This window comes from Dipodomys merriami, unplaced genomic scaffold, assembly GCF_024711535.1.
Source record: "Dipodomys merriami isolate MVZ:Mamm:240054 unplaced genomic scaffold, mDipMer1.0.p SCAF_2, whole genome shotgun sequence".
Taxonomy (NCBI): Eukaryota; Metazoa; Chordata; class Mammalia; order Rodentia; family Heteromyidae; genus Dipodomys; species Dipodomys merriami.
In genome coordinates, this window is record NW_027203381.1 from 41,326,632 (window position 1) to 41,342,400 (window position 15,769).

General features: G+C 41.0%; 1 protein-coding gene across 2 annotated transcripts in view; it reads left to right on the plus strand.

The window, feature by feature from the left end:
- The first annotated feature begins 1,482 nt into the window (after positions 1-1,482).
- The window catches only part of Usp14 (ubiquitin specific peptidase 14), a 35,764-nt gene continuing 21,477 nt past the window's right edge, over positions 1,483-15,769 (plus strand). Inside the window, exons 1-4 of one of the 2 annotated variants that reach the window (XM_070029468.1) lie at positions 1,483-1,678; positions 8,767-8,912; positions 9,183-9,215; positions 14,139-14,243. In XM_070029468.1, coding sequence (XP_069885569.1) covers positions 1,663-1,678; positions 8,767-8,912; positions 9,183-9,215; positions 14,139-14,243 — 300 coding nt within the window. In that variant the 5' untranslated portion in view covers positions 1,483-1,662. The remainder of the gene's footprint in view (positions 1,679-8,766; positions 8,913-9,182; positions 9,216-14,138; positions 14,244-15,769) is intronic. The other variant, XM_070029469.1, reaches the window with a different exon arrangement.

Sequence of the window (15,769 nt, forward strand, 5' to 3'; positions counted from 1 at the left end):
TTTTAGTATCTCCAGATCAATGTAGTATTGTCAACACTTTTAAGATTGAAATTGATAGCCAAATACTGTTGGCTTATGCCCATAACCCTAGCTACTCAGGAGTCTGAGACCCAGAAGGCAATTTGAAGTCAGCCTGGGCAGAAACATCTCTGAGTCTGATGAATTTATCTGCTGGAGCTGGCTTCAAATAATGATTCTCAGGTCTCAGCCACCTCAGTAGTTAGAATTATAGTGAGACACTGCTGCCAGATGTGAATTTCTTTTTATGCAATTTTTTCAGTTGCTAGGGTGGTTCTATAGCCTTATTCTTGTGTTTGTTATGTCTGGGAGACATAACAACGGTGTGTATTTGTGTGTGTGTGTATGTGTGCGCGCTGAAAAGACTCTTGGTCATTTACTGAGTGAGCAAGGTTAAAATATGTTGCTTTGACCTCTAGTTCTCACAGCATCAGATAATAACCGTGCCTGACAACTAGCATTCCTGTTCTAGTAGTGGGGGGTAGACATGTTGAAGAAATAGAAGTGCAATGAAAGCTCTTGAAGGCAATACACCTTGTGCAATCAATCAGAGTGGATGATTTGCGTTTGCATGCTTCAATCTTCAGGCCCCCTGCTCTGGCTTTATCAACCACATCCCATAGATATGATATGTGAGGCATCATTAAAGATACATAGCTATAGCTTGCTAATCCAACTGCACCCTACAAAACCCCTTTCAAGTCTTTGTGACATGACATTTAATAGGTATAATTTATTGCATATAATATGTAATCAGTAGACATAATCTATTGAATCCTAAGAATAATGTATTATTATCATCTTCAGTTTGTAGATAAACGGGCTCAGACTGGGTCATAAAGTTAGATCATAAGGAATAGCTGAGATTCAAAACAGGTCAGTCTACAATCACTTATTTTATGTACTTAGTTCCAGTGCTCAATACCTTTTTGGGTAGGGGCTTGAACTCAGGGCCTGGGTGCTGTCCCTGAGCTTTTTTCCCCCTTCAGGTTAGCCCTCTACCACTTGAGCTACAGCTCTACTCCAGGCTTTTTGCTGGGTTAATTGGAGGTAATAGTGTCACAGACTTTCCTGTCCGGACTAGTTTCGAACCATAATACTCAGATCTCAGATTCCTGAGTAGCTAGGATGACCGGAAAGGGCCACCGATGTCCGGCTGATACACTATCTTTGAAAGCCGAAATTAGTTTAGAAGTCAACCAGCAGGATACCCAGTTCACGTTCCAGCCGTGGTCAGGCGGGGCCGTGCTGCGACCACGTGGCGGGAGGCTGTGGCGTACACTGCGCAAGCGCGCACTGACTGCAGCGGCTCTGGCCGCGCGGGTCCCTTCGCCCCGCCCACCACTCTCCGGCCCCCGTGCAGGCCCCGCCCCCTTCCCGGCCTCTCGCCACTTTCCAGGCTCCGCCTCTTCCCCCCCCCCCACAGCGCCTCCTCCCTGCAGTAGCCCGGCAGGCGAACCCAGAGCTGCTGCGTCATCTCCAGTGGCCGGTTTGAATGAGACTCGTCGCATCCGTGCCGCCGCCACCGCCAGTACCACCGTCGCCGCGCGTTCTCCTCCTCTGCCGCCACCAGCTCTTTCTAGTCCCCTCCCCGCCCTTGCCAGGCCGAGCCTCCTACACCGCTGCCTCCCCTCGAGTTCCGCCATGCCTCTGTACTCCGGTGAGCTCCGTCCTCGCTTCGGGCCGCGTTTTCCCTGCCGACGCTAGGCCTCCGCGTAGGCCAGGCCTCCAGCGGCACGCGCCGGGCTCGGGCCCGGAGACCGAGCCGAGCGGCGGCCGCCGGAGCCACCCTGGCACCTCCGCTCCCTCCAGGGTGGGCTTCCCGACACCGCCGCCTTCCCGCGGCGCCGCCCGGCGGGTGGGAACCTGAGTGGGCGTGGGGAAGCAGCTTGGAGTCGTGACTCTGCAGAATAGTTTGGGGTCGTTCACCCTGGTGGGCTGAGAAAGGTGAGGGTGTGTTCCGGGTCCCGGGAGACCCGGCTGTAGGTCTGGTTGCTGATAACTGGCACGAGGGCGAAAGGAGGACTGGGCTGGAGAGAGCGGGGACTGAGGTTGCCCTCGGTAGCTGCCCTTCGCTCACCCCTGGTAGAATTCGGCTCTATCGCGCCTTTCCTACCCCGAGTTTCACTTGTATCCCCAAAACAGATTGCAAAGCATTCCTTTTTTTGGGGTGGTGGTGGTGGTTTGGTTTTCGTTTTTTATTTCATTATACATTGTATTAAGCTTCTGTGTTGGAAAGCGTATTGTTGTGAGAGGTAGATGAATTGAAGTAACGACCGATATCGTTTAGTTTTGATTGGCTTTGGACCGGGATCATTTGTTGGATGGCTGTCCGAGGTGGCAGCGATCACGATATCTTTACTTGGTGTGCTTCACTGTTCCTCAGCCTTACTCAAAATGGCACCTAAAGTGTGTACAGTGGCCCCAGTTAGCGATGGATGTGGGATTGATTCATTTACCACCGCTGTATGTCATTCCTGTGTTGAAGGTTCATCGTTTTCAAAGAGTAATACCCACTCACAGGAGGGTGGATTCTTGATGGTTTAGAGTTGTGAATCTAGTGTTTTAATGATTGCCTGCCTTTTTTTTTTTTGTTTAAAGCTGTAGCAATGAACAGTTGAATGGTTCTTGAAATATTCCATATGCAATATAGAACTGAAGGGACGTTAAATAATGGCAATAAAGAAATTGTATGCTAATAAAGACAGTGGTACAGTCACACACATACAGCCAAACCAACCTCTTTGTTGCTGCCAGTCACCTAAGGTTTCTCTTAAAAATTGAGATCTGCCAGGTAGTGGCTCGCCTGTAATCCTAGCTACACAGGAGGCTGAGCTCTGAGGATCACTGCTCAAAGCCAGTCTTGGCAGAAAAGTCCGTGAGACTCTTGTCTCCAATTAACCACCAGAAAACGGGAAGTGGCACTGTGGCTCAAGTAAGTAGAGCACTTACCTTGAGCTGAAGAGTGCAGGGTCAACGCTCAGGCCCAGAGTTCAAGCCCCACTGCCAATTAAAAAAAAAAAATTGACATCTGTCTTAAATATTCCATCAGATCATTTCTTCATTCTCCGAATTGAAAATATTGGAGTAGTTTTTAAGATCCCCTTCCTTTGACATTTCTCTATTAACAATTTGAATTGTCAGAGTTAGTAAAAAAGGCCTTTTATTAAAGTGGAGAGGCTGGTGGTATGTTACAACTGATAGGAGCAAGGTCCTGAGTTCAGAGCCCAAGCCCACCATTAAAAAAAAAATGAAAGGCTGGGAAATTGGCTCAATGGTAGAGTGCTTGCCTTACATGCATGAGGCCCTGGGTTTGATTCCTCAGCACCACAAAAGCAGAAAAAATCCAGAAGTGGCGCTGTGGCTCAAGTGGTAGGCTGCTAGCCTTGAGCTGAAGAGCTGAGGGACAGCGCCCAGGCCCAGAGTTCAGCCCCCACAACCAACAAAAAAAAAAAAGATAGTTTACTATTTCATACATTTTAACAGAAAAGTACCTACATCTTAAATAATTAAGGATATATGCAGTAAAGATTATTGAACAAAGCTGGGCACTGGTGGCTCACGCCTGTAATTCTAGCAACTTGGATAGTTGAGATCTGAGGATCAAGTTCAAAGTTAGCCTAGGCAGGAGCATTCATAAGAATCTTTGCTCCAGTTAATCACAGAAAGCCTGAAATGGAGCTGTGGCTCAAGTGGCCACAAAAGCTCAGGAGCAATACCCAGGCTCAGAGTTCAAACCTCAGGACTAGCAACAACAAAAAGATTATTGAATGTATTCTGAGTGACTGTGTCCCCTCTGGTCCAGAGGCTTGAACTCTGAGCCTTTTTGTTCAAGGCTAATGCTTAACCGCTTTCACCACAGCTCTACTTTTTGGTGGTTAGTTGGAGATAAGAGGCTCATGGACTTTTCTGCCCAGTCTGGCTTTGATTTTCGATTCTCAGATCAAAGTCTCCTGAGTAGCTAGAATCATAGGAGTGAGTCACTAGCACCCGCTTATTGAATGTTTTTCTTATCTGTTTTTGAAATACTTTTATTTTCTTGCTAACACTTTATTTTTTCTGTAAGACTTAATTCAAAGTTGATAGTCATAATTCACATAATATCACTTCTTCCAAGAAATCTTCCTAGTTGGTGTAGTGTTTCCTTGTAATTTCAGCATTCAAGAGGTTGAGACATAGCCAGGTGCTGGTGGCTCACCCCTGTAATCCTAGCTATTCAGGAGGCTGAGATCTGAGGATCTTAGTTCAAAGCCGGCCTGGGCAAGGAAAGTCCATGAGACTCTTATCTCCAATTAACCACCAGGAAACCAGAAGTGGTGCTGTGGCTCAAGTGGTGGAGTGCTTGCTTTGAACTGAAGAGCTCAGGGACAGTGCGCAGGCCCAGAGTTCAAGACCCAAGACCACTCAAAAAAAATAAAAAAGGTTGAGATAGGAGACTCCTGAATTCCAGACCAACCTGGGCTACATAACATTATCTTGTCTCAATTCCCCAATTTATCCTGTCCCCTCCCCAAAGAAATTTGTTTGCTCCTGTATTATTTATATTATTTATAGTAATTACATTGTTAATTATAATCCCCTCCTCATCACTTTGTCTTGAGATTTCCTAATGCTCAGTACTGTGCTTATATTAAATGAATATGGAACACATTTATTAAAATAATGACAAAATTATGATTTGAAGTCTGGGTTTTCAAATTCTTACCTCAAAATTTGGAAATTAGAATTTGTTTTTGGTGCTGGTACAGGGGTTTGAACATTGTCTATTAGCTTTCCCTAACTCTCAAGGTTCAGCAAAACTGGCTATCCTTGGGTTTCTTACTACTTTAAAATTTCAGAAGTGAGACTGTTTTATGGGACTGACATTTTTTTTCTTCCTTTTTTTTGACTGGGTCTGAGTATATTTGGGCTGGTTTGAATTCCTAGGTTCAAGCAGCCAACTCTTGACTCAGCATTCTGAATAGTTAGCTCAGATTATAGGCATGTGCCACAGCTCCTGGCAGGCACTATCTTAAATTGTTTTTAAGTGTACAGTTTTGTGTAATTAAGAATATGTAAGTTGTTTTTTTTTTACAACTATCACTGTCATCTTTTTTTTTTTTTTTTTTACAACCATCACTTTTCATGATCTCAGTCTAAAACTGTCCATTAAGCAGAACTGTCATTTCTGCTTTATCCTACCTATTGGTAACCAACATTTTCTTTGTGTCTGTAAATTTGACTACTTTGGATAACTCTTATAAATGGAGTCACATGGTATTGGTTCTTCTATGACTAGCTTATCTCACTTCACATAATGTCTGTAAGATACAGCCATATTCTATTATATAAAATAATTTCTTTATCTGTATATGATTGGTTGTCTAAGAGGGTTACAATTTAACAATTTAATATACTCACTTAAGGTTCATCCTGATCAGAGTCACCTCTTCTATCATACTCCCTCCCCTTCCTACCTACCCCTTTCTATACCAATCACATGGAGTTTCCCATTTCATTTTTCATGTGTGTACATTGTGTATGTTGAGTATTATTTCACCTGTGTACATTGAGTATTGGATCTGGTTTTCCATTTATCTACTCAGCTTTCATTACCCTCTCCCCAGTTCAAAACCTGTTATTTTCCTACTGTGCATTTGGTTAAATTGTCTGTTAGTTGTTCAAAGAGTTTATAAAGGAATTTCACTCTTGCATATATTGGAGTCAACTTAGTCATGTATATGTGCAAATACCCCTGTATGTGTTTATCTAGGTGAAAAAATATGTACTCTTTGTCTTTTGGGCATGGCTTACTTTGCTCAGTGTGATTTCTTTTTCTTTTTCCCCTAGATCCATCCATTTCCCTGCAAATAGAGGAATAAAATTCCCTTGTGTGTATGGTACCTATATATACATGCATTTTTTTGTTCCATGTGTCCATTATAGAGCAAGGGCATTTGGGCTGTTTCTGTAACTTGGCTATTATGAATACTTCTATTTATTTTTGGTGGTAGTGAGGTTTGAACTCAGGACTTTATGCTTGCTAGACAAGTGTTCTCCCCCTTGAGCTATGTCCAGCCCCTATATTTAATATTCTGAGGAAACCCTGTACTATTTCCACAGCAGCAGGTACTGTTTTCCATATTCTTAACTAGCAGTGCATAACATGTTTTTCCACATCCATAGCAACATTTATTGTTTTCTAGGTTTTTATTTTAAACCATTTTTTCTTAAAAGCTAAGCATAGTGTTACATGCTTGTGATCCCAATCTTTGAGAGACTGAGAGGCCTGAGGATCATGAGCTTGAGACCAGTCTGGTCTACCTGGTGAGACCCTGTCTCAAAGTAAACAGCCATTCTAGTGGGGGTTGAATATAGGGCCTGGACACTGTTCCTGTGCTCTTGCTCTCAAGGCTAGTGCTCTACTACTTTGAGCCATAGTGCCACCTCTGGTTTTTCTAGTGGTTAATCAGGGATAAGAGTTTCATGGACTTTCCTGCGAAGGCTAGCTTCAAACCTTACTCCTCACATCTTAGTCTTCTGAGTAGCTAGGATTACAGTTGTGAGCCACTGATGCACACCCGCTTGCTTGAACTCTGGGCCCATGTATTGTCCCTGAGGTGTTTTTTTTTTTTTTTTTTTTTGGTTGGTCGTGGGGCTTGAACTCTGGGCCTGAGTGCTGTCCCTCAGCTCTTCAGCTCAAGGCTAGCACGCTACCATTTGAGCTACAGCCCAGTTCCGGTTTTCTGGTGGTTTATTGGAGTTTTGTGGACTTTCCTGGGACTTTCCTGCCGGGGCTGGCTTTGAACTGCGATCATCAGATCTCAGCCTCCTGAGTAGCTAGGATTACAGGCATGAGCCACCGATGCCCGCCTCCCTGAGGTTTTTTTTTTGCTCAGGGTTAGTGTCCTACCACTTTGAGCCACATCTCCACCTCCAGCTTTTTGCTGGCTGAGGATAAGAATCTCAAGGACTTTGATGCTCAGACTGGCTTCAAACCGCAAATCTTCATATCTTAGTCTTCTGAGTAGTTAGGAGTACAGACATGAGCTATTAGTGTTGCAATATATTTCTAAATGATTTAAATATATCTTGGAGTCAGATGCTGCTTAGGAGCAGATGGAAAATTGTCATCTCTAAGGATAGAAAGAGATTATTTTTTTTTACCGAGAACAGCTTACTTCTTCCCAGGACCAATGTACAGACAACATCCTTGTCCCAAGGTTCAAGGAGGTTTACTGAGTTATGTTTGATCTCTAGTGCTGTTTTACAAGTCTGGTAAGATCTCTTTGTTGACTTACCTTTAGCTGGAATGAAGCCTATTATTAATCCTTAGGAGAGTCTACTTTGTGACATTTCGTGATTTCATAGGTGTCGGGGTGGGGAGGCTGTTTGGAGAATTTTGTGATGTTATCTCTGGGACCTTGTGATCTTATCCTCCATTTCATGGCTAGCTTCTACCTTCATTCCCCCTTCATTGACTTGAGACCCTGAAGTCTTTCAGGCAGTAGAAAGTTTTCAAGTAGTAAGTCAGCCTTTGGATGCTTTCTGCTAGTATAGGTGGTAACTCTGTTGCCCTTGCACTGTCAATGGGGACAGCCACGATCTTGGGTCTTGGACAGTGTAGAAGGCTCCTGTTTTGGGGATCATGATCAGCTGTGGTTGTGCTTAAGGACAAAGTAAACAATTAGTAGGTTGAGACCAGGCAGATAACAGTAAGTAGGACAGCAGAGTAGGATTCCCCACAGATGATTATAAACAGGAGCAATTGTAAAACACTTATTTTCTAACTTGTTACTGGAAGTCAGTGTAACTGTCAACCTCAGGCTCTGGTGAGAAAATTCATTACAAGACTCAGAGTAGTGACAATGATAGGAAAGTTTATTGGAAAGATACACTTGATAGACTGAAAGCAGTTCCTCTCTAGGGAGAGAATGACTGCAATACCTTTCATATACTTCAGAATTATAATACTTCTTTTAATCTGTTCTCAATTATAACATTTCTTTAATCTTTATTTCCTTAAGATTTAATCCTTATTCCCCTAGGATTTTTCTTTCTTTCCTCTGTTTTAGTTTATTAATTGAATGATTGATCACAGTATGAGTTCTATAAACTATTCTTACAGGTAGTTTGGCATGAGCACTGAAGTTTGCAGAGAATATCGGAATGGGATTTTGAAGAGTTAGATATTTATCATCCAGTTTGTGATATTAATAAATCAATCAGTTTCCTTTTAATTTTGGTTCCTTTATCTAGTAAGTTGAATTACATGTAGTAGATTTTTATTCAGCATCTATTGCATGCATACTATTCTTGATTAGATGGACTTTTTTGGAGGATGGAAGGCTGATATTGGGAATGAACCTAGTGCTTTGAAGCATGCCAAACATGTGCTCTACCATCTGAACCTTATCTCTAGCCCTGGTTAGACAAGCACATAGAAAAATCAACCGCACAGTTGGACTTTCAAGAACTAGCCTAGTGGCTGGGGATATGGCTAGTGGGAGAGTGTTTGTCTAGGATGCATGAAGCCCTGGGTTCGATTCCTTAGTACCACATAAATTGAAAAGGCTGTAAGTGGTGGCTGTGGCTCACATGGTAGAGTGCTAGCCTTCAGCAAAAGAAGCTTAGGGACAGTGCCCAGGCCCTGAGTTCAAGCCCCAGGACTGGCCAAAGAAAGGACTAGCCTAGTAATTGATCCCTTAAGATTTTTCTAAGTCTAAAGTCTTATTTTATAAATGAAAAGCATTATGGTTTGTTTTGCAGTTACGGTAAAATGGGGAAAGGAGAAATTTGAAGGTGTAGAATTGAATACTGATGAACCGCCAATGGTGTTCAAGGCTCAGCTTTTTGCACTGACTGGAGTCCAGCCGGCAAGACAGAAAGTTATGGTGAAAGGAGGAACATTGAAGGTAAAGTTAATCTGCATTTTCATTGTGTGTTATTACAAAATAGTGAAAACAGCACAGATGTGTTTTAGAGTTAATGTAGCATTTGAAATATTTTTATTTGCTAATGGTTATCGTGCCTATTTCAAAACATAAAACAATCATTCAGTTATCTATGATGTTTGGATTTTTTCTTGTGAGAATGCATTAGAAGTATTTTATTTTGTTCAGAATAATATAAAACATATGAGTACATTTGCAAAGGTGCTTAAATATCTTTTGTTTTTCAACTAGGACGATGATTGGGGAAACATCAAAATTAAAACTGTAAGTATCAGTGCTGGGATTGTGGCTTAGAGGTAGAGTGTTTACCTAGCATGCTTGAGGTTCTGGGTTAGATTCCTCAGTATCACATAAACAGACAAAAAAGTCATTAAATAAATCATAATTAAAAAAAAAACTGGGGGCTGGGAAGGTGGCTCAGTGGTAGAGCGCTTGCCTTGCATGTCTGAGGTCCTGGGTTCAATTCCTCAGCACCACATAAGCGAAAAGAAAAAAGCCGGAAGTGGCGCTGTGGCTCAAGTGGTAGAGTGCTAAGCCTTGAGCTGAAGAGCTGAGGGACAGCGCTTAGGCCGAGTTCAGGCCCCACGACCGGACCCCCCCCCCAAAAAAAATAAAACAAAACAAAAAAAAACTGTAGGGCTGGGAATGTGACTTACTGCCCAGGCCCCAAGTTCAAGCTCCAGGACTGGCAAAAAAACCCCACAAAAAACTGTAAATATCAAGAGTGTTTATTTAATATAGTATAATCTAATTGTCACAAAAAAGTAAATTCCAAATGGCTTAAAAATATACATATCCACGCCGGGCGCTGGTGGCTCACGCCTATAATCCTAGCTACTCAGGAGGCTGAGATCCGAGGATCGCAGTTCAAAGCCAGCCCGGGCAGGAGAGACCGTGAGACTCCTATCTCCAATAAGACTACCAGAAAGCTGGAAGTGGCGCTGTAGCTCCAGTGGTAGAGCGCTCGCCTTGAGCTGAAGAGCTGAGGGACAGCGCCCAGGCCCAGAGTTCAAGCCCCACAACCGACCAAAAAAATAAAAATAAAAAAGTATACATATCCAAGGCTAGTATGCACACTTGTATTTACTGTAGCACTATAATAATAATTAATAATTATAATAATTAAGATAGGAAACTAGTTTAGGTGTCCATCAACTGATGAATGATTAAAGAGATATGATACATGTACACAATTGTATATTGAGTATTAGCCATGAAGAAGAAAGAAATTCATTTGTAGGAAAAATGGATGGAACTGGAGATTATTATGGTAAGCAAAATAGGGCAGACTGAGAAAGACAAATTGCTCATGTTTTTTGCTATGTGGTATCAAGACTAAAAGAAAATGAAAAAAGAATATAAAGATGGCCAAGAAAATAAAAGGAAGATCATTAAGGGTAGGGGTGGGCACCAGCATAAGGAGAAGAGTTATTGTCTTGGATATAAATTTATTGCATGTTGAATCATTGTAAAGCCTAGAAATAATACCATTACAGTAATAAACTGTCTTGTCATATCTTACAGTAATTTAAAATTTTTCTAGTTTCAAATTCTTGTCATGTCCTTGTATATATTTAGGTTTCTCCCCCCCTCTTCCATTTTCTCTATCTTAGGTTGTTTCTCTCTTTTTCTCCTTCTCCCCCAACATTACAGTCAGGCACCAGTGGCTCACACCTGTTATTTTAGCTACTCGGGAGGCTGAGATCTGAGGATCATGGTTTAAAGCCAGCCTGAGCAGAAAGCCTGTGAGACTTTTATCTCTAATTAGCTACAGAAAAGCCAAAATGGATTTGTTGCTTAAGTGGTAGAGCACTAGTCATGAACAAAAATGTTCCGGGACAGCACCCACGCCCTGAGTTGAAGCCTTAGGACAGGCACAAAGAAAGTTTCAAAAAAAAAAAAAAAACTAATCCTAAGGAGAGCTTGATAGTTTTTTCATTGACATATTATTTCTTTTAATGTTTACTCTTATTGGGTATTTGGTATTTTTTCTTATCTCAGTTTTCTCACTGTTCATTGTTGGCATCCTCTTTGACTGTTTTGTTCTGTGTGTGCATGTATGTGCGCATGCTAGGCCACTGCCCCTCCCTTCACCCCCCATTCAAGGCTGGCACTCTGTCACTTGAGCCACAGTTTTACTTCTTGCTTTTTATTTATTTTTGTACCAATTCTGAGTCTTGAATTCAGGATCTGGGTGCCATCCCTAGTTTTTACTCAAGGCTACTGTTCTACCACTTTAGCCACAATTCCACTTGAGACATTTGGTGGTTAGTTGGAGACTGGAGATTGGAGTTTCATGGACTTGTCTGCCTGGGTTTCGAACTTCAAATCTTAGATCTCAGCCTCCTGAATATCTGGAACTACAAGCATCTAGCAATAATTGGTTATTTAGACGGCTGTCTTTGGGATAGCTTAATACTGTTTTACTATGATCCCATAGAATTTGTGGGCAGAAAGAAAAGGTAATAGGTTGAAAGTTATTGAATTTGATGTAGGTATTAAGATGGAACTTTTGATCTTAAGATTTTCTAATTATAATCCTTACCTGTTTTTATTTATTTATTTGTTTATTTATTTATTTATTTATTGCCATTACCATGATTTGAATTTAGAGCCTTGCATTTTGCTTGGCTTGATCACTTCAGTCACTTCTCCTTCCAGACTTTTTGCTGGAATTTTAGAAATGGAATCTCACTGACTTTTTTTGTGTGTGTGTAGGCTGACTTTGAGCTATTATCCTAGAGATCTCAGCCTCTTGAGTAGCTAGGATTATAGCATTAGCCACCAACACTCTGCTTGAATTTTTTTTTTTTTTTTTTGGGGGTGGTCATGGGGTTGGAACTCTGGGCCGGGGCGCTGTCCCTCAGCTCTTCAGCTCAAGGCTACTGCTCTACTATTTGAGCCACAGTGCCACTTCCTGCTTTTTCTGCTAATGTCGTTCTGAAGAATCAAACCCAGGGCGTCATGCATGTGAGGCAAACACTCTACCAATGAGCCATCTTCTTAGCCCCTGCCTGAATTTTTTTTTTTTTTTTTGGAGGGGGAGTTGTAGGGCTTGAACTCAGGGCCAGAGCCCTGTCTCTGAGCTTTTTTTTCACTTTACCACTTTGAATCACAGCTCCACTTCTGTTTTTTTGGTGGTTAATTGGAGAAAAGAGTCTCATAGACTTTCCTGCGGGGCTCACTTCAGACCACAGTCCTCATATCACAGCCTCCTGAGTGGCTAGGATTACAGGCAAAAAATCTGCTATAGTTATTATTCCTTGCCCCTCACCCCGCCCTTTTTTTTTTGTTAGAAGGGGGACAATTATTGGTTGGGTTGTTTTGCTCACAGCTAGTGCTACAACTTGACCCATGCCTTTGTCCTTCATTCCCTTTTTAAAATGTCTACTGTAAAATTTGGGAAATTATGTAATCACTTAATCATAATAAAGAATTTGAAAAAAAAAGTCTACTTCTGGCCCTACAGTTTCCTTTATCTCTTGCATTTGTGTTTTCCATCTGAAACATAGTTTGTAAGTTTCTTAAAATGTTAAAACAATTAAAACATGACTGAGCAATCCATTCCTATCAACCTAAGCAAGAGATAGGTAAGAAAACAGTTTGTCTACACAAAAACTTATAATGAATATTCAGAGAAGATTACTCATAAGCCAAAGTAATAGAATATGTTGGGCAAGAGAATAAGATGGTATTTACACATCAAGATTAGACATTTAAGCTGGATACCGATGGCTCACCCCTGTAATCCTAGCTACTCAGGATGCTAATTAGATCTGAAGTTCGAGATTTGAAGCCAGCCTGGGCAGGAAAGTCTTTGGGGCTCTTATTGTCAGTTAACCACCAGAAACCAGAAGTGGAACTGAGGTTCAAATTTATAGAAAAAGCTTGGGGTCAGCGCCTAGGATGCTGAGTTCAAGCCTCGTGACCAACAAGAAAAAAAATACATTAGACATTTAAGATTATTAATCTTCATTGATTTTCTACTGAATGGAATATTTACATGTATATATGAATATATGTGTTCATTTAATGTATAGAATTTTGAAATGAGCTTGTTTGTTTCTCTTTTTTTTTTTTTTTTTGGTGCTGGTTTTGGGACTTGAGCATAGGGCCTGGCCTCTGTTCCTGAACTTTTTTTGCTCAAGGTTAGCTCATTATCACTGGAGCCACAGTTCTACTCCCTGCTTTTTTTTTTTTTGTTGGTTGTGGGCCTTGAACTCTGGGCCTGAGTGCTGTTCCTCAGCTCTTCAGCTCAAGGCTAGCGCTCTACCCCTTAAGCTACAGTGCCACTTCCAGTTTTCTGGTGGTTATTGGAGATAAGAGTTTCACGAACTTTCCTGCCCAGGCTGGCTTTGAACCGCAATCCTCAAATCTCAGCCTCTTGAGTAGCTAGATTACAGGCGTGAGCCAGCCACCGACACCCTGCATAATCCCTGCTTTTTAAATGAGGTAAATTAGAGATATGAGTCTCATAGACTTTCCTGCCCTGGCTGACTTCAAATCATGTTAGTAGCTAGGATAATAGGCATGCCACTGGTGCCTGTCTATTCTACATTTATAACTTAATGTTTTCCAATTATGGATATTTCATTGCTCTGAAAGTACTTCTCTTCAAATGAAAACAACTCATAATTACACAGTAGATATTCATAGAGATAATATTGCTAAGTGTTAATGATAATTTGAAGAATTGTTTCCCCTCTAATAATGTAAATATCATTTTATGACAATATACATACATACATAAACACACACACACACACATATACTTTCAGCTTTGGGTGTAATTTATATATAGTAAAATTACCTATTTCCATAAGTCACCACAACCAAGATTCACTCTTCCACATTCTCATGTGCCCTTTTATAGATAAATAGGTCACTCCTAGAACCCAAGAAGCCATCCCATATATTTTAACTTTTTAAGTTTAGTGATAATTTATTCAAGTATATTTACAGAGCTTTGGAACTCATTACAATCTAATGTTAGAATATTATCACTACCTCAGAAAGAAAGTTGGGCTTATTTAAAGTCCCTCTACCCACCTCTACCCCTAGGTAACTGTGAATCTGGTTTCTATGGATTTCCTTTTTTGTCTTACAATATAGTGTTCTTTTTGTCTCCTTTTTTGGACATAAAAAGCATTAACTTTTAGGGATTTTCATGACTTCTTTTAAAAATAGGGTATGACTGTGCTAATGATGGGGTCAGCAGATGCTCTTCCAGAGGAACCTTCAGCTAAAACTGTCTTCGTAGAAGACATGACCGAAGAACAGTTAGCATCTGCTGTAAGATATATCAAATTTTATGCTTCTTTACTGCTTTATTAAGAACTTTGGTTAAAATATCTTTCAGAAAATAGCATCTAAGGGCTGGGAAAGTGGCTCAGTGGTAGAGTGCTTGCCTTGCATGCATTAGGCCCTGGGTTCGATTCCTCAGCACCACATAAGCAGAAAAAGCCAGAAGTGGTGCTGTGGTTCAAGTGGTAGAGTGCTAGCCTTGAGCTGAAGAGCTGAGGGACAGCGCCCAGGCCCCAGAGGTCAGGCCCCATGACCGGCAAAAAAAAAAAAAGAAAGAAAATAGCATCTAAATATTTTCTTTCAATTGTTTGTATTAAAATGTATGTTTTTAAGTTAATAGAATTGTTTTGTTTTTGAAATTAGCTTAAGAGAGCCTTTCTACTTAATCCTAAATGACATTTTTTGACTGTAAATTTTAATTATTACTGTTCTAAATTTTAAGTAAATTTATTAATGTATAAGTGCATAACTCAGGGCTTGTACTCTAAAGTCTCAAAACTATATTTTAGACTAACTTGATTTAAAAGATGAGGATAAGATGTGCACACAGACACAAATTTAATATAAATTACCTAGTAAATTATCTTGCTGATAGCACTATTGAAAAATTTGCCATTTTTAATGAGAAAAGAAGATCAAAGTAATTTAATGCTTGGATATTTCACTTCTTAAAATCTTAGTTTATCCTGGAGGTTTTTTTGATTGATTTTTTTTTTTTTTTTTGATGATGGGGAACAAACCCAGGCCTTTGAACATGCTGGGCAAGTACTCTGTAACTGAACTGTGTCCCAACTTCTACCCTGAGTGTAAATGCAAACTAATTTTAGAAACTGGCCAACACATATCTTTTAAACAAACAAAACTTATTCATTTACTTTTTTAACGTCTAGCACTTAAATACTATAATACCTCCTTTTTGTGTCAGTACTGGGGCTTGAACTCAGGATCTCTTTGCTCTTGCTTACCTTTTTTTTTTTTTTTTCTGTTGTGGGGCTTGAACTCTGGGCCTGGGCATTGTCCCTGTGCTCTTTAGCTCAAAGCAAGCACTCTACTACTTGAGCCACAACACCACTTCTGGTTTTCTGGTGGTTAATTGGAGATAAGAGTCTCATGGACTTTCCTGACTGGTCTGTCTTTGTACCATGATCTTCAGATCTCAGCTTCCTGGCTTACTCTTTTTTTATTCATAATTTACATTCAACAATTGGAACCACAACTCCACTTTTGGCTTTTGGCTGCTTCTAACCTTGATACTCAGTTCTTAGGATTACAAGAGCTATTGGCTCATGCCTGGAGCTCCTACTTTGTGTAATTCTGTTTAGTTTTTTTTTTTTTTGGTCGGTCCTGGGGCTTGAACTCTGGGCCTGGGCACTGTTCCTCAGCTCTTCAGCTCAAGGCTAGTGCTCTACCACTTGAGCCACAGCGCCACTTCCGCTTTTTTTTCTACTTATGTGGTGCTGTGGAATCAAACCCAGGGCCTCATGCATGCAAGGTAAGCAGTCTACCAATAAGCC